Source organism: Syngnathus typhle, linkage group LG8 (genome assembly GCF_033458585.1).
Source record: "Syngnathus typhle isolate RoL2023-S1 ecotype Sweden linkage group LG8, RoL_Styp_1.0, whole genome shotgun sequence".
Lineage (NCBI taxonomy): Eukaryota > Metazoa > Chordata > Actinopteri > Syngnathiformes > Syngnathidae > Syngnathus > Syngnathus typhle.
The window spans coordinates 11,413,814-11,432,102 of NC_083745.1; the positions used below are offsets into that span (position 1 = coordinate 11,413,814).

Below are 18,289 nucleotides of genomic sequence, written 5' to 3' on the forward strand. Positions count from 1 at the left end.
CAGGAAGGGATTTTTTTTTTTTTTTTAAAGAAAACAAAGCAAAAACACATATGCAAAATAAAATACACTCAAAACAACTGCAAAACTAAAACACTCCAAGTAAGAAAGGCTGCAAACGATGAATAATGCAAAAAAAAAATCAAACACATGAATGCAAAAATAAACATATAACAATAAATACATTTGAAAACAAAATTAAAACGTACAAAAACACATTGGAAATACAACATAAGAATAACTTAAAATGTCATTCTTGACCCAATTGTTGAACAGGTGAATTTTTTTAAATTACTTTTACAAGCCATTTTTTGTACTACAATCATCAATTACACACTCTGCAGTGTCCATTAAGAAACGAACATTATATTTATGAAGGAATTTTATTTTATTTTATGAAAAGAAGCTCATTAGACTTAATTCGTGTTAAGTGCAACACATGCTCTCGGCCAACAGATGGCGGAAATGTCACTTCTTTAAAACAGGACTTGTCAATGTTGACGCCAACCCCACGCAAACACGTGCATACACACACTAGGCTCGGAACAAGTTAGATTCCAAAAGGAGGCCCTTCCCAGGGTGGGGTCCAGTGGTTGTGAGTCACTGGTCGCTTATCACCACGGCTGTGTGTCCGCGTGCGTGTTGGGAAGTCGAGGACAAAGTTCAGCAAACTGTTTGCACACAACACATTTAGACTGCCACTAGTAATGGGGTTTAGCACTTAGCTTAGCATTCCTGTTAACTGCTGTTGTAATAAAATTATTAAATCTTTGACGACACAAATAAAATAAAACAAGATAAACATATTACTATATAAGTCTTAAGATAAACAATATTACTATAATAGTACAAATTGTGTTTAGGGTTCTGCTACGGTACAAATGTTTCTTTCTTTATCTGGAATATTGCATGCCTCACACTTTCTCTCGAAACTCGTCCCTGTAACCGTCAGCTTTACAGATGCCACACCTGCTATGTAGGCGGCACGCCATGACAGCAAAAATGTCTACGGCGCTATTAGTCATAGTGACAAGTACAGAGGAGTACTCCTTTTAATTCACTGAAGAAACAAATCAATTTTGTCAAAATGAAACAGTTTATTGCATAAAAAATAAAAACTACCAATAAAAGAGAATCAGTTGACACTACAGCAGGAGAACAATAAGAGGCAAAGAGTTAATAAAAAAAACGTGACACACCTACCGGAAAGACAAAGAGCGTTAAATACAGTAGTAGCACAGTAATCGTCCTTCTCCTACTGCTCATCAACGCACATGCAACCTGCCACGAATCATCCCCATATTCAAATAATTTGCATTTGGTTTAGTCTGTCAGTATCGATTCACATAGTATCTTTTTATTACATGAATTGCTAACTAAAATATGCTCTTCTTTTGTTTTGCACACTTAATAAATCAAACAAGGATTATTTAGATGCAAAGTTCTCACATTTGAGCAGCTAAGGCACATCAGACAAATGGATTTTGGTGTCTTGCATACTAAATTATGTTAGTTCGCTCCTTTACTGGTTCAAATAAAACCCAAGCACAACACGATAGTTTGTGGGAAAAAAACACATTTGGGTACTTCCTTTAAACCACCAACAACAAAAAAAACTTAATATCACAATCAAAGCGGTTTACGCACATTCTGACATCTTTTTAAAATCCTAATTTCTCTAAAAGATGATATATCACAAAAGATTTTCTATTCAATAAAGTAGACTTTGACTTTTAGCGCAATTACATCACACAGCATCTAATGCGAAGAAAAATTAATCCACCTCGTACCTCTTTGTGACAAATGCAAATGAAGATCGTGCAGGCAAAAAAGATAAAGAAATGAAGATTACAAATGCCAAGGAAAAAAAAGGTGCAGAGATGACATGAAACAACATTTTATATGCAATGGGGGAAAAGAAAGAAAGGGAGAAAAAAAAAACGGAAAAGCACCAGAATTCCAGTGTGTGAAATTGCTGTCCGAAGCTTCAATGGCAGGGTGGCAAACCTTTTTTCCTATTTTCTAAAAGTATGAAAAAATAGCATGCAATTTGCCCCAAAAAAATACTAAGTATTCTTTATCGCATTTGTTGTGAGAGAGCTCAATTGCTGCGGATCAATCACACTGGGTCACTAGCACTGGAATGAATGCTCCAGATCATCGAGTTTAGAACAATTGTGCCTGATCAACACTTTACATCAATCTTTTCGGAACAATAAATTCCAGATCAATTGATCCCTTTTGTTAGTTCAAATTGCATGGCGAGCTGAATTCATCAAATTTCTTCAGATCAAACGGTTCTGAACAAGCGAGTAGGCACTTTGGTGACGTTTTGTAAGTCGAAGCACTGAGGGACAAAATGGTTGCTACTGACGATGCCGATGCGACCTCCATCTTGAATTGGAGCAAAAGTGTACACATGTTCCAAGACGGAGGAGGAGGACATGCTGCTGGTAGTTGAGGTCGAGAGGGAGCTTTAGGCGGACGTGTAGAGGTACTTGGTCTTGGCCAGGCCGGTGAGCTCGTCCTCGTAGCGGGGAAGGCAGCAGAAGAGCACGGCGCAGCCAATGCACAGCAGGGTGGCGCCCCAGGCGAAGCCGTACGCCCACGTGTAGTAATAGTGGCCCTCGAATATCAGCTCGTTGAACTTGACCGGGTAGATGATCAGGGCGATCACCTGCAGCACCACTGCAAAGGAAATGCCACACTCCTTTTAGCATTTCTCATTTTGTTTCGATGGCGATCAAAACTCGTGACCATATTTCATTCCGGTCGAGGATGGATGACGGCCGAGCTAACTAGAGTGTGAGAAAAATACTTTCACATCAACGCGAGACACTATTGGAGGAAAATACTCCACGCCAGCAACAAAGTGTTGAGTCACAATTAAGCAATCAAATCTGGCACCGCCCGTTGTGTCTACTCGAGAAAAAAGGTGATTCAGTGATGAATTGTGATGCAATACTTTTTTTTTTTTTTTTTTTATAAATCAGACACTCAGGAATTCTAAAGTGGCGGGGGGGGCTATACACTTATATTTTGGGGTGTTACCTTCCAGGACAGACACGAGAGTCACTAATAAATTTGTGAGTCCACAAATAAGCAAAGCCACTGCTTCACTTCCTGTCACAAACAATCACTGCACAAAATGGATGACGGGTGCCAGTAAAAGCGGCAAGTTGACTGATGGACGGATGATTGGTAGCCGTCACTTGAATACAAGTCAACACTTTGTGTGTTAAGCATCTTTGTACTTGGTACAAATTCAATTTCACACTTGGCTGCCGCATTAGCTCCTTTTCTAAAAGTTTCATGCTTGGGAATGTGTACTCGAAGGCTGATTCTTTTTTTATCGTCGAGGAGTCTTAAAACAGAAACGTACCTTTCTTTCTTTCCTAACCGCATATACAAACAAGTTCACGTGGTCCTGTGAGGTAAAAGTACTTTCCAACATTCCACCAATGTCGACACACCCGACTTTTGCTGAGCCCTACCCTGGCTGGCTCGCTCCCTCCTTTACTCTCTCACTCACTCATTTCCCCTCCTACAACACGTCATCATGTTGTTCATCCCTTTTTCTTTGGTACTGGATCCCTCCCAGCAACTTAGAAAGAACGTCACCATTTACTGCTCACTGCTTTCACTCCTGTGTGTGACCTTTTGTTCCCTGGCAAAACCCAACAAGAGCGAGCAAGTGAACGACCGCTCGGGGGAAGCCTTTTGCAAAGCGTTCATCGGAGCGAGGAAACAAAGAGGAGCAGCGGTTTGCAGGCCAAAGCCTTTACCGTCCACGAAACATAACGCTCTGGTTGCCCTCGTTAACGGCACCCAGCGCAGAAATGCGTCGAAAAGTGCCACTTTTTACAGTAGAGAGCCGTTTCTGTGGTAACGTGGCTCAAACGTTGATGAACAAACAAACTGAATATATTCGCCACCATGTTGTAAAGGCCCAAATTAAGTTTGGCCAACGTGGTTCCTATACCATTAGACGTAGTACATAAACAACACACAACCACATTCGGTTATTTACGTGCACATGTGTGTGTGTTTTCTTACCAACAATAATAAGCATGACTCCGATGATGGGCAGCAGCGTGACGTTGAGCGTGCAGCACAGCGCCACGCAGGACAGGATGAAGGCGCCAATGAGGATAAGGAGGCCGAGGATCATCAGGGCGGCCACTGCCTGCGCCCACGCTGCTCGTGCAACACATAAACACACACTGATCAGGAAAAACAAACATGGCGGTCTCACGTCAGTATAATGCAACGTGGTTGCTTGGTGGGGCTGAAATGATTATGATGATAACCGTGACGCTGATTTACAGCCCAAGCCGATACAAAGCAAGGTCCGCGGCGGCCCGCAAAAGCACGTTCGCCTTCTGCGGCGCCACGTGACGCCCTCCAGATAAAAGTGCCACAGAATACAACCACAGCAACCTCCTCGCACGCTTTAAAGGCGCTTGCGTGTTCATTTCCTTGAGGACAGACTTTTTTAAACTCAATTTTTTTAAGCATTGCATTTTATGTACACATCTAGCTTTGCTGACAATTTGTAATTATTATGTCGCTACCAAACAGAATTTGTTGATGTTTTTGTACTATTACAAAATACGTATACATAGAAAAATTCTGCACCACACAGTCATACCATGCAAGCCTTTTGTGTTCTCTACGCTTTGTCGTTAACGCGTGGGTCAGCCAACACCTTCAATTATTCATACCTGTGTGTGTGTGTGTGTGTGTGTGTGTGCATCTGATGCCTAGCTACCTGGCCTGAGGCATGACTGACACACACACGCACTCACACACAGACACACACAACGGACGTGTTCGACAGGTTGGCGCTCTTCTCTCAAACCTCAACGATCCCGTTTGGCTGACAATCAAAAACGTTTGAGTCAGACAAGGATGGTGAGCTTCTCCCGATCCTTGTCATTCTATTTTGCATGAATTAGCTTCGCTATGCATGTCATCTTTAGAGAATCAGATACAGCGGACTAGAATTGATTGGCCGTCCGGGAATCTCACGAGATTCCCAAAGGCTACCACAGGTCCACAATATTGCGGTTATCTTCATTTGTGTTAGTTGTGTGTGTAAAGCAAAGAAGAAGTGGGTCCAAACAACTCAACGGGACGTGGGCTGTGCCGCCCGTGTGTCTGCGGGGCCCCGCGCTTCACTGAGACGTCAGGAAGGATATTTACGGTCGAACGACCACACCGGCGCTGGTACTACTAGACAAAAGCGTCCTCTGTTATAGAGCAGTGTTGTCGTGGTGAACGGTGCAAAGCAGTGGAGCAATCCAAGGGCAAGTTTAGGAAAGTTTCTTGGAGGAGGACATACTGAAGGTGGAAAAAAAAAATCCACCAATGAAACAGTTGATACTTTTTGACGCTGATTCGACAGTAAAAATATGGTAGCCATTTTCTGCTTTGGTCCGAGGGTGCAAAGGCCATTTTGCTACACTCAAATTTGTAAAAATTGTAAATATCCACTGATAACATAAGCCCAGCCTGACACACTCCTTTTGGATGATAAGCAGGTCATTGTAAACACGGTGACGAGGAACAACAACAAACAAGACCACAGGCTCTCTCTGTATACGTGCTTGTTGAGCTTGAGGCTTATTATCGAAGGGATGAATTTGTGGTCTGAGTTTGAAATACGTATCTCTTTTGAAAATCCTGCAACCTTTCTGACACACCTCATAACGACTACCTGAACTGTCAGTAATTTGGCGGAAGCTCCATCCTGACGTTCTAATTTTTAAGGTCTCCTTTTAGTTTTTTAAGGCCAAGGTTTGTCGCTTTGGTTGGAGGTCTGGGCTCAAGCAGGCATTGTAGTTTTTGTCTGTTTGTGTTCCCAGGCAGGATATGATAAGAGAGGGGAAAGAGGGGGGCAGAGAATTCCAAAGTTGAAGCCTCTCTCCCCCCCACCCTCAGTTTGAACTGAATACAGCGAGGTGTTGCATTTTCTACCGAAGTGCGCATGAATGACGACTCCAAGGGATGTTTTCACGTCGCCACGGTTAACGCTCGTGTATAGTAGTTGCGAGTCACTTACAGAACTCCATGAGGGACTTGCCCTCCTCCCACTTGTCGTTGCGTCCGTGGTACTGCTCCCACATGCTGGCGTAGTGCGTCTTGCCTTCCTCATCCGTCACCCAGCCCGAAGTGGCGGCGATGGCGATGATGTCGAAGATGATGGCGAAGAGCAGCAGCAGGGGCACGATCCACCTGCAGCGTGGGTAGGCGATTCCGCAGCGGAACATGGCGAGCTTCGGAGGACTCAAGGAAGTAAGGACGAAATGAAAGCTCTTGTCTGCTTGCCTGCTGGTGGTGCTGTGCGGCGCTGGCTGCCTGGCTTTTTAGTGTCTTGGTGAGAGAAAGAGGAGGGAGAGGGAGGGGGGAGCCACACCCGAGTGTGCAATGCAGCCGTCAACCTGGTTTGGGTCTTACAGGGTTGGACTTGTCTGACTTGCAAAATAAGCCCAGCCCACTTCAGTTCAGTTGAAGGGAATGGGTCATGTTACACCCTCGCAGAAATATGTCAGCCCTACTGGTCGATCCCTGGGTGGTGGCGGTGGTAAATAATCTCGGAGGTCGACGTCCAAGCAGCAACCACCTGTACCGAACGAAAACGGAAGGTGCGGAAGCGCTGAGATAAAATGAAATGTTGTTGGGGTGACGCCTTTTCACCGCACGATGGCGGCCAAAACGCTGCGCGAAAACAACTTCGGGCAATGCTGCCACCTACTGGCTGTTTATCTGCATTGCTTGAATACTACGTCATGAATTATAATAACGTAGAGCAGTGTTTCTCAACCTTTTTTCATTCACGGCACACCTTTTCATTGGAAGAAATCTCGAGGCACACCACCAACAAGAATCTGTTAAGTGTTACACCAGCCTCTATATTAAAATCAGTTATATTACAACAAAAGACCTAAAGTTCTATTCCTATATATGTATGGAGAGTCGAATAATTGAATAAAAATAAATACTAAATATTCTTTAAATTGTCTTTCTTTTGTGATTGAAAGTGACAGATTTTGAAAAAAGGTTTTAGACAGTGTAAGGAATAAACTATTGAAAGTGATTGTGATCAAAATCCCAAAAAATCAATATGGCTTTGTTTACTGTTTTAGACTAACGTTCTTTTTTTCAGTTCATATTACTTCAACCAGTAGGTGTCGGTAATGCGCATTGAAGCTGGTGCCACCGCGTCGTAAATCAAAACAAAGAAGAAAATGACGTAACTTCCCGTTCACGAACGAGTCGTGAATTGCATTTCCCGTTCACCAACTGAACGAGTCAGCATTTCCAGTTCATCGCGTGAACGGATCAGTGAAGGAACAAATCCTGACTTTCCCGTTCGTGAACGAGTTAATGGGAAATGCCTTCCCGTGCATCAACGGATCAGTCTGTGAATGTGTTGCGTCTCCTGGCGTGAACTATGTAAGCCAGAATGTAGATTTACGATTTGCCAAGGAAAGAAAGATCCACTCACTGAAACACCACTTCTTTTATGCACGTTTTCTCCAAACTAACGGCTAACTTTATTGCGTGAAGGGATGCGCCGTTATGCAACAACGGGGAGATTATGCTTCTCTTTGGTTTTGGTAATCTTGATTTTATAACACTTGTAGTAGTTTTTAAATAACGTGTATGCATGTATACGCCTAAATATTGTTATCCAATATATCTACTGCAATTTCACATTGGATTGCTGGTTTGAAATGTACTTTTATTATTATTATTTTAATAAACATTTATGTTAAAACTTGTTTGGTGTTTTATTCCTTGTTTTTATATTTGCCAATTTAAACATAAAAATCAGACATTTGGTTAACTGCTTTATATGACATGTTTAGGTACACCACATGGACACTTCAATAGGTACACTACACGAGGTAAAAAAATTAATTAAAAAAATAAAATAAATAAAGAGTTAATTGCACAATAAGTACACATTCATGCATTTTGTCTCACCTGGGATCGAACCAAGATCTTACCGAGCAAGAGCCCGTGTCACTAACCTTTCCATTAGACCAGGGGTGTCCAAGCGAGTGCGCAGCGTTCGACGTCCCATTAGCACCCCCCGCAAGAGAACCGCAAAAAAATATTGTCACCCGGGCCCCTTCACGTTACTAAATATGGCCCTCCTTGCAAAAACTTTGGACACCCCTACATTAGTCTATTAGACTAGAGCTTGACACCTGTGACCTTTGACCATGATATTTCCCTAATAAAGTGGCCTGGTTTTAGGTACACTTGAAAATGGCGGTGTACCTAATGGAGTGTCCGTGTGATTCCCTCGTTAAGTGCACCTGCGTGAAAAGTTTTAGCTCCTGTGGAACGTGAATGTGACCAAAAACTTTTCACGCAGGTGCGCTTAACGAGGGTCACTTGGAAAACATGTTGGAACGCGTCCTTGAGGACTAGGACACCTGTGACCTTTGACCATGATATTTCCCTAATAAAGTGGCCTGTTATTAGGTACGCTTGAAAATGGCGGTGGAGTGTCCAAGTGACGTCACAGCTCAAACAGCCAATCAGGATGTGGGGGTGAGGGCGGATGTGGCACTTTTCACTTTCACTTAAGCGTTCTCCCTATTGGCCTGTGATGCACATCACTAGTACAAAACAGTGAATTCAACTGAAGCCTGTCATGTCGAAACAGTGACAGGTTAGTGACACGGGCTCTTGTGCAGTAAGATCTTGGTTCGAGCCCAGGTGAGAGAAAGTGTACTTATTGTGCAATTAACCCTTTATTTATTCTTTTCTTTTTTTTAACCTCGTGTAGTGTACCTATTAAGTGTCCATGAGGTGTACCTACACATGTTGTCATATAAAGCAGTTAACCAAATGTCTGATTTTTGTTTTAATTGGCGAATATAAAAACAAGGAATAAAACACCAGACAAGTTTTAACAAATGTTTATTAAAATAATAATAATAATAAAAGTAAATTTCAAACCAGCAATCCAATGTGCAATTGCAGTAGATATATTGGATAACAATATTTAGGCGTATATATACATACACGCTATTTAAAAACTACAAGTGTTATAAAATCAAGATTATCCAAAGAGAAGCATAATCTCCCCGTTGTTGCATAACGGCGCATCCCTTCATGCATTACATAGTTCACGCCAGGAGGGAGACGCAACACGGTCACTGATCCGTTGATGCACGGGAAGGAAGGCAGTCGAACACTTTAGGAAGTGATTCATTCACTCTCGTTCACTGAAAACAAAACCTTTCATTTGACCGAATCGTTCACTCACGAGCCAACACTAACAGCAACACACGTAAGTAAACTGAGTATGAGCTGATGCCACAACATGAAATCTCAAGATTCTCCGATTTGCCACACATGCACGATTAGCAAGTGGCTGACCAGGCCTTGCGCGAACTGAACTGTGGTTTGACGATCCTGTTTACAATGCGCTCGGTATTTAATGTTGGACAATTTCCCACGGCACAGCTGAACATCTCTCACGGCCGCGGCACACTGGTTGGGAAACACTGAGCACGAATCGCCTTTATAAACAAACGGTACCGAGAAATATCTTGCCATCTGGTTACACTGTTCACTCAAATTTAAATTGTTACTCTTTTTTTAGGACTTGCAATTTTTGTTTGTTTGTAGTGAGCACTTCCTGTACTCGTTTTACCTTCTTTCTACTCCTAAAATGTAACAAGGATTTCCATTTTTTTCTACTATTACATTTATTTTTCACCTAATCCTCTCAGTAATTACTCAGAGTAAAAATCCAATGAGTTTATTTTTCTGTCAGAAAAAAATTGAGAAATTTACAAATACAGTTTTCGAGTGCCGTTGCTATGTGTCCAGTTGCAGGCCTTTCCAGGACTTGGCTGCATTCTTCTTGTACTCTTCCAATTCCTGCAGGCAGAAAACATGATTACATGATTACACAACATGACAGGCAGATTACTTTGCACTTTTTTGTACATTTTAGCATTTTTAGGAGTGTTTTGTTGTTGTGGTTGTTTTAAATGGAAAGTGCCGTTACCTGGTCTTTCTGCGCCCGCATGGCGTCAATCTGCGGCTCGCTGTACTGCGGGTCCTTGGCTGGATCTTTTTCTAACTTCTTCTCGCTGGTGTTCTGAAAACATGGAAATCAATTGGATCAAACTATTGTCTGGAATATGACTTATATTGAAAGCTGACCTCAGGGGGGAAGATGCGCTCGTAGACTTTCTTCCAGAGGTCTTTGGGGTTCTTGGCGTGCAGAGAAGTGATGTCTATTTCTGTTGTAGGCGGAGAGCCTATCGCGTTTATGTGTAAAATTAGACAAATGTAGCAATTTCATAAGGTGTGATGATGTGGAAGTGCGTGGTTAATATCGGCCACCGGAGGACGCTGTACTCACCGATTTGGCTGAAAGAGTCAGAGCCAACTGGAATGATGAGGGGCTTACTGGAGTCACATGACATTGTTTTCCTACAAATAAACAGCACAATGAATTCTAGAATATGATAATAATGTTTACATTTTTATATAACGTTTTATTTGTTGATTTTTCATTATTACAGATATGACACTATGGAGAGAAAGAGAGAGTTCTGTGTGCCGTGTTCACCCTGTGTCCGCATTGAAGGCCAGATGGGAGAAGAAGCTTTTGGTCTTGGACACGAGGCTCTCCAACTTGATGCTGCTGAACTGACAACCGATAAAAAACACCGAAGAAGAAAGGACAAGTGAAACATGACAACGATGCAAATGTGTCGTCGTACGTCAGACGAGTCATCTTACAATAAGCGAGGCGGCGTAGTAGTGAGCAACAAAACGCAACGTCTTGCAAACAACTTTCCTCTTGTCCGACGCCAATTCCTGCAAAGGTATGAGCTTTTTTAAACCGTGACTAGATCCCATCTTAGGATGCCAAGTATTTTTGTGTGCGCTTTACCTGAAAGAGGTCATACTTGCTCCCGATGATGAGCAGAGGAACTGGAAAGGGGCTAATCAGCTCTCTGTCCTGTTCAAGCAAAAACTATCATCATGGTGTCTCAATCGATAGCTGGCAAAAGTATGTACAAACTTGGGAAAAAAAGAAGTGTTGAACAGGATTGAAGATTTAAAAAGGCATATCTCCATCAACTATTTCCGACTTTTCACATTCTTAGTCTTCTGCAGGACAAACCATGTTGTAAGATGCGTGTGCTTACGGGAAAGTCCTTGGGCAGGACACGTGCAGCAAAAAGCGCGTTCGCTGATTGTTTGGACTGCGCTCGTTTCTTGTCAACTTGTCGGGCCTGAGAAGCAGCCTGCTCCACGTGGGTCTGCGCCACCTGCAGCAATGTCTCCATCGTAGCCCACAGAGTAGACGGAGCAGACAGATCCAACACCAGGATGATGGATAGGGACCTATGTGGCATAGATTGAATTAATGAACACACTCCATCCAGGTGGATTTAGCTGCACATTGTATATGTGAGTTACCTGATGCTAGCAGCAGTGATGGGGATCTGCACGAGATCTGACAAGGAAGTCCCACCGCCTAGCTCCCACAGGTGGGCTATGTCTTTGGGCTGGACATGTTACGTGACATTGGACACGTAACAGCGGAGAGGAAACAAAAGTCAAGTTTTCACGTAGTAGCTACTTCTGATTTGACGGCCACTAGCAGGCACATTATCCTATACTCACCGTATTATGTCCTGTGGCTCTCCTGCCAAACGTGTATTCCAGAGCCAGAGTGGGCTTAGCTGGTTCATCCCTGCTGTGTATAACACTTAAGCACTAGGACTATATAAATGTGTTTATAATTACTCAATTTGAATACTCGCCTGTCCAGGCATCGAAGCAGAAGAGACGTTTTACCCTGTCGTAAAGACAGATAAACATGTTGCATTTCGCCAATCACAATTAAACAGGGCTTGACATAAATGGAAAGTAAGCAGAGGAAATAAATCAACAGTAAAAAAAAAACAACATACCCCAGCCTTACTTCCCATGAGAAAGACGGTCCTCTCCCCCACTGCTTCTCCTCGACCATCGGCGTCCTCTCCAGCATCCCTCTCCCGACTTTGGACCTCGGCGGCGGCCAAGTCCCACAACTTGTCGGTGCTGGTATATGACACAAACAAGCATCGCGTCACTTTATGTCCACTCCGTTGTATCGTGAAAACACTTGGCCTTACCACGTTTTTTGCATCATCCGTCAAAAGCTAACATGTCCCTAAACAGTGACATTGCGGCACACGGAAGCGTTTCCAAGACAACGGGCGCACATTGATGACGAACTTCCGCTAATGCTTCGCCGAGAAACCACAAAGAAAGATCACCGTTCACGGTGTCGTCCCCTGACGGCCGAAAATCACCAAACCAAGAAGTGATTATCATAAAATATATGCATACACATGCTATTTGAAAACTACTGTAAGTATAAAATGAAGATTACCCAAAGAGAAGCATAATCTTACTGTTGTTGCATATCGACGCATAGTGTTGGGTCTATGAGGCGTCGTGTATCGTTTCAATACATTGCCAAACTGTCGATACTGTGTCGCTGAATGCTGACACCCACTGGACCTTAAAAATACTACAGGCTACCCTAGTTGACAGACTCGACTGACACTGATTTGATGACCTAGTAATTAAAATTTAAAACAATAAGTTTTCCCAATGTTTTGAAATTGACCCTGTTGGGCTTTTTAGACACAATTTCGCCCGCCGTTGAAAACACCCACTCACACGGCACAGATGAGGCTGGAGTGCAGTGTAGTGGGTTTTTTGATTTACCAGTATCTGACTTGAGGCTCCTCCATAATTCTTAATAACTTCGAGGATGAACCGCAAAAGATCAGTCATTGTTTTAGCAGACCCATCACGTTGACAATGCGCTTGCTTTAACAGAGCTTTGGCGCGCTTCCTTGACGGACTACACTGCTGAACCTTCGGTCACGTGACTTTTTGTTTTTTAAACCGATACGCTCACCGACACTGTGTTTCCGCTCTATGAGCTCGACACATGCGCCGACGGTTCGGTGTTATTCGTAGTACTCCTTGGTTGCAGTACAGAAGTCCGGGCCGCTTCCATTAGCATGGTAGCTACCACCAAATGAGCCATCATCACATGCTGGTTCTTGCCTGTATCGTGGAATTTACTACGGAAGTACGGAAGAGGATTATGGCCAGTGAAGAAAAAAAAAACGAAGGGTGACAGGATTCTGACTTTTTTCTCAGAATTCTGAGAATAAAGTCAGAATTCTGAGTTTAAAGTCAGAAATTGGGAATTCTGACTTTATTCTCAGAATTCTGACTTTAAAGTCAGAATTCCGACTTTATTCTCAGAATTCTTTATTTATCTATTTTATTATTTCTTTATGGCGTGGCATACTGTCATAAAGTCACGTTTTCAAAATGCCCACTGTTGCGTTTGACAAATTGTAATCGTTTTTACTTTGTTGTGCAGATAAAGTGACTGATGGAGGGTGCAACTCAACCAGTGCCTGAAAAGACGGATTTGGATGATTTAATCAAGCAGAATTAAATTTACTCAAGATTGAGTATTAGCAATGGTGATTGCAGGCATGCCCCCGATTTTAAATCTTAATACCTTCATGCACTCTACCAGATGATAACGCATAATCACCTTTGCTAAAACAGGTCCGATCTACATGAAGTCGTTTTGTGTATTGGATCGCTTTCAGTTTACGTTTGTTTGTTTGTTTGTTTGTTTGTTAGCCAAACATCGCTGAACAAGTGTTGTGATTACAGTGTGAAAATGTTTGCAAGGACCACAGCAGAGTATATGGAGGAAAAGGACCGTAGTGGTCAACGACTGGAAGAGCTATGGCTGCAGCCTTATGTTGTGTTGCGCAGACCAGGTTAGTACATGTCTATTGTCTACTATGAATTCTCTCCCAGTGTTTATTTTAAGTAGAATTCTATCAAAATCATGTGTCATAGGCAGATTGACGAAGTCCTTGTATAGGTTTGACCAGTTTCTCTTCAACTGTAACTTTCATTGTTAATGTGTTTGTCTTGTTTTGCAGACATCAGTGAAGCTATTTGTCCGAAGCAGCAGGAGCCAGAGGGCACTCACATTAAAGAGGAAGATGTAGACATTGAGGTCCAGCACTTCAATGAACAAACGGAGCAGAAGTTTCTTTGCACCATAAAAGAGGAAGAAGAGCCGAAGCGGGATTGTTATAAAGAGGAGGGAGAGGACTCCTGCGACATTAAAGAGGAGGGAGAGGACTCCTGCGACATTAAAGAGGAGGGAGAGGACTCCTGCAACATTGATGAGGAGCGAGAGGACTCCTTTGACATTAAAGAGGAGGGAGAAGACTTCTATGACATTAAAAAGGAAGAGGAGGAAGATGCCTGCAAGATACCATTGACTGGTGTCCCTTTGAAGAGTTTAGATGAGGGTCAACATGAGGTGAGCAAACGGGCGGAGCTTCCAAGGTGCAGCTCAAGTCAACAAATGACCAGAGAAGGTGATGAAGACCACTGTGGAGGATCACAAGCAGGTCCACCATCAGATAGCGATAACGTGTCATCACATGTTCCTGCTCCTGCTGATGATGAGTCTCAAAACAAACACAGGCAATGTTCTCAGTGTGGGAAATGTTTTGCCAATAACAGTGGTTTGAAACAACACATGAGAATACACACAAGAAAGGAAAACCTTTCCTGCTCAGATTCTGGCCAAAAATTCTCTCAAAGGGAAGATTTAAAAAGGCACACAAGAATCCACACTGATGGCGAGAAACACTTTTCCTGCTCAGATTGTGGCAAAAAATTCTCTCAAAGGGAATATTTGAAATGTCATACAAGAATCCACACTGGCGAGAAACCTTTTTCATGCTCAGTTTGTGGCCGAAAATTCACCAACGGGGGAAGTCTAATGATTCATAGAAGAATCCACACTGGTGAGAAACCTTTTTCATGCTCAGTTTGTGGCCAAAAATTCTCTCATAGTGGACATTTAAAAGAGCACACAAGAATCCACACTGGCGAGAAACCTTTTTCATGCGCAATTTGTGGCAAAAAATTCTCTCAGGGTGGAAATCTAAACGTGCACACAAGAATCCACACTGGCGAGAAACGTTTTTCATGCTCAGTTTGTGGCCAAAAATTCCATGACAAGGTAAGTCTAACATACCATACAAGAATCCACACTGGTGAGAAACCTTTCTCATGCGGGGTTTGTGGCGAAAGATTTTCAGTGAAGAAGTCCTTAAAAAGTCACACTACAAAAATCCACACTGGTGAGAACCCTGTTACCTGCTCACTTTCCAAATAGTTTAATTGAGAATTCCGTGCGTTGGCGAGAAGAGCAGATTCGTGACGTTTTCACCTTCTATTTGAGTAGACTTCATGAGTTTTTGCATCAATAATGATGTAGTTAACTGGCCTCGGGGTGATAATAGTTTTGTTGTTTTCATTATACTTGGTGTTATTTTGGTTTTAGTTAAAGTATTTAACAGTAAATACATTTAATTCATATTCAGGGCAAGTTGCTTAGTTTCTATTAGGGTTTAGTTTTGTTCAGGTCTTAATGTTAAGGTTTTTGCCCCCATATTTGTCAAGAATTGTTAAAAAGAAAAATCAGAAGCAAGCAAGACACTTTTTTTTCTTGTGTGGCGAAAAGCTATCCAATCAAGAAGGGGCCTCACTCCATATCTGAAGCGAAGTGGGAAATCTACAGGGAGAAAAGAAAGCTCAGATGCATAATGATTATTTTCATTTTGCAGTGAAAAAAGATTAAGCAATTTGTGTAGAAATACTGAATGACAAAATATGAATGCAAGTGGAATGCCTTGGAATCTTGAAATAAAATGAGTGAATTATAGCAAAAGACATTGATCAATGTGGAATCGTGAAGTATTGATTCATGGAATTATGTCGAATATTAAACAATGACGAACGATGGAATCATGTAGGTGTATTTTTAATGACTATTTGGGCCAATATTTCAAATTCTTTCGATTTTTGGTTTTGTTCTTACATTTCTGTTGTAATTTTTCAATTTGTCTACTGTAATATTTGTGTATTTTCATCAGTCAATAGTTTACTCCAATGGTTCTCAGAGTTGAATACTAATTAAAGCAGACAAAAATCAATTTAATATAATATAATTGCACAATACAAATGAATTATGACATTAACTTAATGACGCCTCCAGCAAAACCAACTTTTTTTTCCATGTAGTGGCCATGACCTTATTTGGCAGCTCTTGATCCAAATGAAATGTGACAGATATGTCTCCATACGAGTCCCTTTCCTTGTTTTGTTATCAGTTGTCCTGTCATGACTTTTTTCTGGGCTGCTCACAATAGGGAACATTTTCTAATAGAAGATCCTCTCTTGGTCGAAGCACTGTGAGAAAAAGACCAATAAAAACACCCCCAAAATCTTTGAAAAGGCTAAGACTACAATATTTGATAACTTTGTGTGAAGACATGGACTCACAGAGTCTTCCGTTGTCAACGTGCTCCATCTGAAGGACGCCCTGGCGTAGGACTGTTTCCACATCTGAGGCCATTTGGATCATCTGGAACAGAACACGTTTTTAATAGTCTCAAAAGTCCTCCAACAAAGTGGCTGACTATATTTTGTTTACCTTCTGAATGTTTTCTTCTGACGATTCATGTTTATTTTTACAGAACTCCTCGTTGATTTTTGACTTTGCAGCTGTTTGAAAGAAAAAAAAGTTAATATACCTGATAGTTACTGTAAAAGCAGTCTTTTTTTTAGTTTACTTTCACTTCCGTAATCGAGTCAAGTCAGCACTCCTATTTTTACTCAACTATTTTTTTAAGTGTTGCTATCAAGTGACAAGTGAAAAACGGACCTGTCAGTGCTCTCTCGTCATCTTTGAACACAGACATCCTCGTTCTGTGCAGCGACTTGAACACGCGTAAGACCTGCACGAACATCAAACATGCGTGTTGGCTAAATTAAACCTCTACCGCTTCATTCTTGCATTAAGCAAAGTCAAAAATGGTAAAATAATCGTATTAAATTGTATTAAGGTTTGCTGCTCACCTTCACGCGAGTACCCATTTTGACTTATTGGCGTTTACTTCCGCCTTCGATATGTCAAAGACCAATCAGAGTAAATTTTGCAGTGACGTTGGAAAGCAACCAATCAGCTGTCAGCGAGCTCCGCCTCTCAGAAGCGATACCGCCCTTGTCTATACGTCAGTGTGCGACTGCGCCACCAAGTTTGCCACCATGGCTGACGAAACAGCAAAAGCGCAGGTGGCTCAGCCTGGCGGAGACACAATATTTGGGAAAATCATACGCAAAGAAATCCCTGCGAAAGTCATCTACGAGGACGACCGGGTAGGCTTTCATTGAGTATGCTCCAACGCGCACTCGCTGCACTTTTACTGCAGCGAGGCTCAAGCTAAATGAGTGCTAATGCTAGTGCAGGTTCTGCACTCTTAACTGTGGCTGTGATCATTTTTTCGACTGAATATTCAACATTAAATATGGCTGCAATAAAACCATACACCGCATGCTTAATACAATTGTTTACACACACAGCTGTTATATAAATTGAAGCTCAAAGACGACATTTGATCCTTGTTTAAGTCAAATAGTTTGCATTTATATTTTCAGATATGAAAATAAAAACTAAAATGTACAAGTGTTAACGTTATGTCATTTATCCTATTATTTTTCTGCAAAAATATTTTCATAAATTCTCTAAGTTATTTTTCCCCATCTAATCTTTTTTTTTTCTTTCTAAAAAATAAATAAATGTCTTTTTGTATTTTTCACGTAATTTATGTATAGTTTTTTGTTTTCTATGAATTAAAATCGTCTTGTTTGTTGTTTCAGTGCGTGGCCTTTCCTGACATTTCCCCCCAGGCGCCAACTCACATCCTGGTGGTCCCCAAAAAGCCAATCGTCCAGCTGTCAAAAGCGGAGGATGGTGATGCTGCAGTAAGGATGGATTAGATGCAGAGCGTGTTATGACTTGATTGAATGCTTGTATTGATGCGTGCCCTCACCCCTTTCTCTCCCTCCCTGGCAGCTTCTGGGCCACTTGCTGATCGTGGCCAAGAAGTGCGCCGAGCAGGCGGGCTTAGCCAAAGGCTACAGGATCGTCATCAACGATGGGCCTGACGGCGGCCAGTCGGTCTACCACGTCCACATTCACGTCCTGGGGGGCCGTGTCATGAAGTGGCCCCCCGGCTGACACCTCCGCGCCACAATGTCTTTTCCTGTGGTTGAAGTGAATGTGTTTGTTTAACTGTGGTAATAAAATTGGTTGAGAGCATTCAAAACTCAGTCTTCTTGA

At 42.1% G+C, this 18,289-nt stretch overlaps 5 protein-coding genes across 14 annotated transcripts; 2 read left to right on the top strand and 3 right to left on the bottom strand.

Moving 5' to 3' along the window:
* Positions 1–1,074: 1,074 nt before the first annotated feature.
* perp (p53 apoptosis effector related to pmp22) lies at positions 1,075–6,438 on the bottom strand. The gene is made up of 3 exons (XM_061286091.1): positions 6,062–6,438; positions 4,054–4,194; positions 1,075–2,685 (listed from the first exon to the last, which is right to left on the bottom strand). Exons 1-3 carry the CDS (start codon positions 6,267–6,269, stop codon positions 2,474–2,476), a joined length of 561 nt encoding a protein of 186 aa, XP_061142075.1. The 5' UTR covers positions 6,270–6,438; the 3' UTR covers positions 1,075–2,473.
* A 3,330-nt stretch (positions 6,439–9,768) lies between these two features.
* Positions 9,769–13,103, bottom strand: dync2li1 (dynein, cytoplasmic 2, light intermediate chain 1). Of its 7 annotated transcripts, none has more exons than XM_061286076.1 (13): positions 12,965–13,103; positions 11,964–12,093; positions 11,814–11,848; positions 11,674–11,743; positions 11,467–11,555; positions 11,193–11,391; positions 10,934–11,002; positions 10,780–10,857; positions 10,607–10,686; positions 10,397–10,467; positions 10,195–10,292; positions 10,037–10,129; positions 9,769–9,906 (listed from the first exon to the last, which is right to left on the bottom strand). In XM_061286076.1, exons 1-13 carry the CDS (start codon positions 12,997–12,999, stop codon positions 9,844–9,846), a joined length of 1,110 nt encoding a protein of 369 aa, XP_061142060.1. In that variant the 5' UTR covers positions 13,000–13,103; the 3' UTR covers positions 9,769–9,843. The 7 variants fall into 7 exon arrangements, with proteins under 7 accessions (XP_061142060.1, XP_061142061.1, XP_061142065.1 ...); XM_061286077.1 differs by lacking the exon at positions 12,965–13,103 and adding an exon at positions 12,769–12,954; XM_061286081.1 differs by lacking the exon at positions 12,965–13,103 and adding an exon at positions 12,450–12,762.
* On the top strand, positions 12,282–15,915 carry LOC133158703 (zinc finger protein OZF-like). 4 transcript variants are annotated; one of them, XM_061286066.1, is made up of 4 exons: positions 13,045–13,185; positions 13,442–13,547; positions 13,747–13,856; positions 14,025–15,915. In XM_061286066.1, the coding sequence occupies exons 3-4, from the start codon at positions 13,754–13,756 to the stop codon at positions 15,278–15,280; spliced, it is 1,359 nt and encodes a 452-aa protein (XP_061142050.1). In that variant the 5' UTR covers positions 13,045–13,185; positions 13,442–13,547; positions 13,747–13,753; the 3' UTR covers positions 15,281–15,915. The 4 variants fall into 4 exon arrangements, with proteins under 4 accessions (XP_061142051.1, XP_061142050.1, XP_061142049.1 ...); XM_061286067.1 differs by lacking the exons at positions 13,045–13,185; positions 13,442–13,547 and adding an exon at positions 12,282–12,405; XM_061286065.1 differs by having other exon boundaries at positions 13,442–13,856.
* Positions 15,916–16,080: 165 nt separating this feature from the next.
* lyrm7 (LYR motif containing 7) lies at positions 16,081–17,103 on the bottom strand. The gene is made up of 5 exons (XM_061286093.1): positions 17,026–17,103; positions 16,832–16,904; positions 16,601–16,671; positions 16,450–16,531; positions 16,081–16,356 (listed from the first exon to the last, which is right to left on the bottom strand). The coding sequence occupies exons 1-5, from the start codon at positions 17,041–17,043 to the stop codon at positions 16,286–16,288; spliced, it is 315 nt and encodes a 104-aa protein (XP_061142077.1). The 5' UTR covers positions 17,044–17,103; the 3' UTR covers positions 16,081–16,285.
* Positions 17,104–17,163: 60 nt separating this feature from the next.
* On the top strand, positions 17,164–18,275 carry hint1 (histidine triad nucleotide binding protein 1). Its single transcript, XM_061286092.1, has 3 exons — positions 17,164–17,325; positions 17,827–17,931; positions 18,023–18,275. Exons 1-3 carry the CDS (start codon positions 17,215–17,217, stop codon positions 18,185–18,187), a joined length of 381 nt encoding a protein of 126 aa, XP_061142076.1. The 5' UTR covers positions 17,164–17,214; the 3' UTR covers positions 18,188–18,275.
* The last annotated feature ends 14 nt before the right edge of the window (positions 18,276–18,289 follow it).

Coding starts and splice junctions, on each gene's coding strand:
- LOC133158703 (XM_061286064.1), top strand. CDS start 13,088: ATGAGCCATCATCACATGCTGGTTCTTGCCTGTATCGTGGAATTTACT. Junction 13,186..13,746: donor GAAGAAAAAAAAAACGAAGG/GTGACAGGATTC, acceptor TTGTGATTACAG/TGTGAAAATGTTTGCAAGGA. Junction 13,857..14,024: donor TGTTGTGTTGCGCAGACCAG/GTTAGTACATGT, acceptor CTTGTTTTGCAG/ACATCAGTGAAGCTATTTGT.
- dync2li1 (XM_061286076.1), bottom strand. CDS start 12,999: ATGTGTCGAGCTCATAGAGCGGAAACACAGTGTCG. Junction 11,556..11,673: donor GAGCCACAGGACATAATACG/GTGAGTATAGGA, acceptor TAACATGTCCAG/CCCAAAGACATAGCCCACCT. Junction 10,858..10,933: donor GCAAGTATGACCTCTTTCAG/GTAAAGCGCACA, acceptor ATACCTTTGCAG/GAATTGGCGTCGGACAAGAG.
- lyrm7 (XM_061286093.1), bottom strand. Junction 16,672..16,831: donor TGACGAGAGAGCACTGACAG/GTCCGTTTTTCA, acceptor TCTTTCAAACAG/CTGCAAAGTCAAAAATCAAC. Junction 16,357..16,449: donor CGTTGACAACGGAAGACTCT/GTGAGTCCATGT, acceptor TTTTTCTCACAG/TGCTTCGACCAAGAGAGGAT.
- perp (XM_061286091.1), bottom strand. CDS start 6,269: ATGTTCCGCTGCGGAATCGCCTACCCACGCTGCAGGTGGATCGTGCCC. Junction 4,195..6,061: donor CAAGTCCCTCATGGAGTTCT/GTAAGTGACTCG, acceptor TTGCACGAGCAG/CGTGGGCGCAGGCAGTGGCC. Junction 2,686..4,053: donor AGTCATGCTTATTATTGTTG/GTAAGAAAACAC, acceptor TTTCCTTTGCAG/TGGTGCTGCAGGTGATCGCC.
- hint1 (XM_061286092.1), top strand. CDS start 17,215: ATGGCTGACGAAACAGCAAAAGCGCAGGTGGCTCAGCCTGGCGGAGAC. Junction 17,326..17,826: donor TCATCTACGAGGACGACCGG/GTAGGCTTTCAT, acceptor TTGTTGTTTCAG/TGCGTGGCCTTTCCTGACAT. Junction 17,932..18,022: donor CGGAGGATGGTGATGCTGCA/GTAAGGATGGAT, acceptor CCTCCCTGGCAG/CTTCTGGGCCACTTGCTGAT.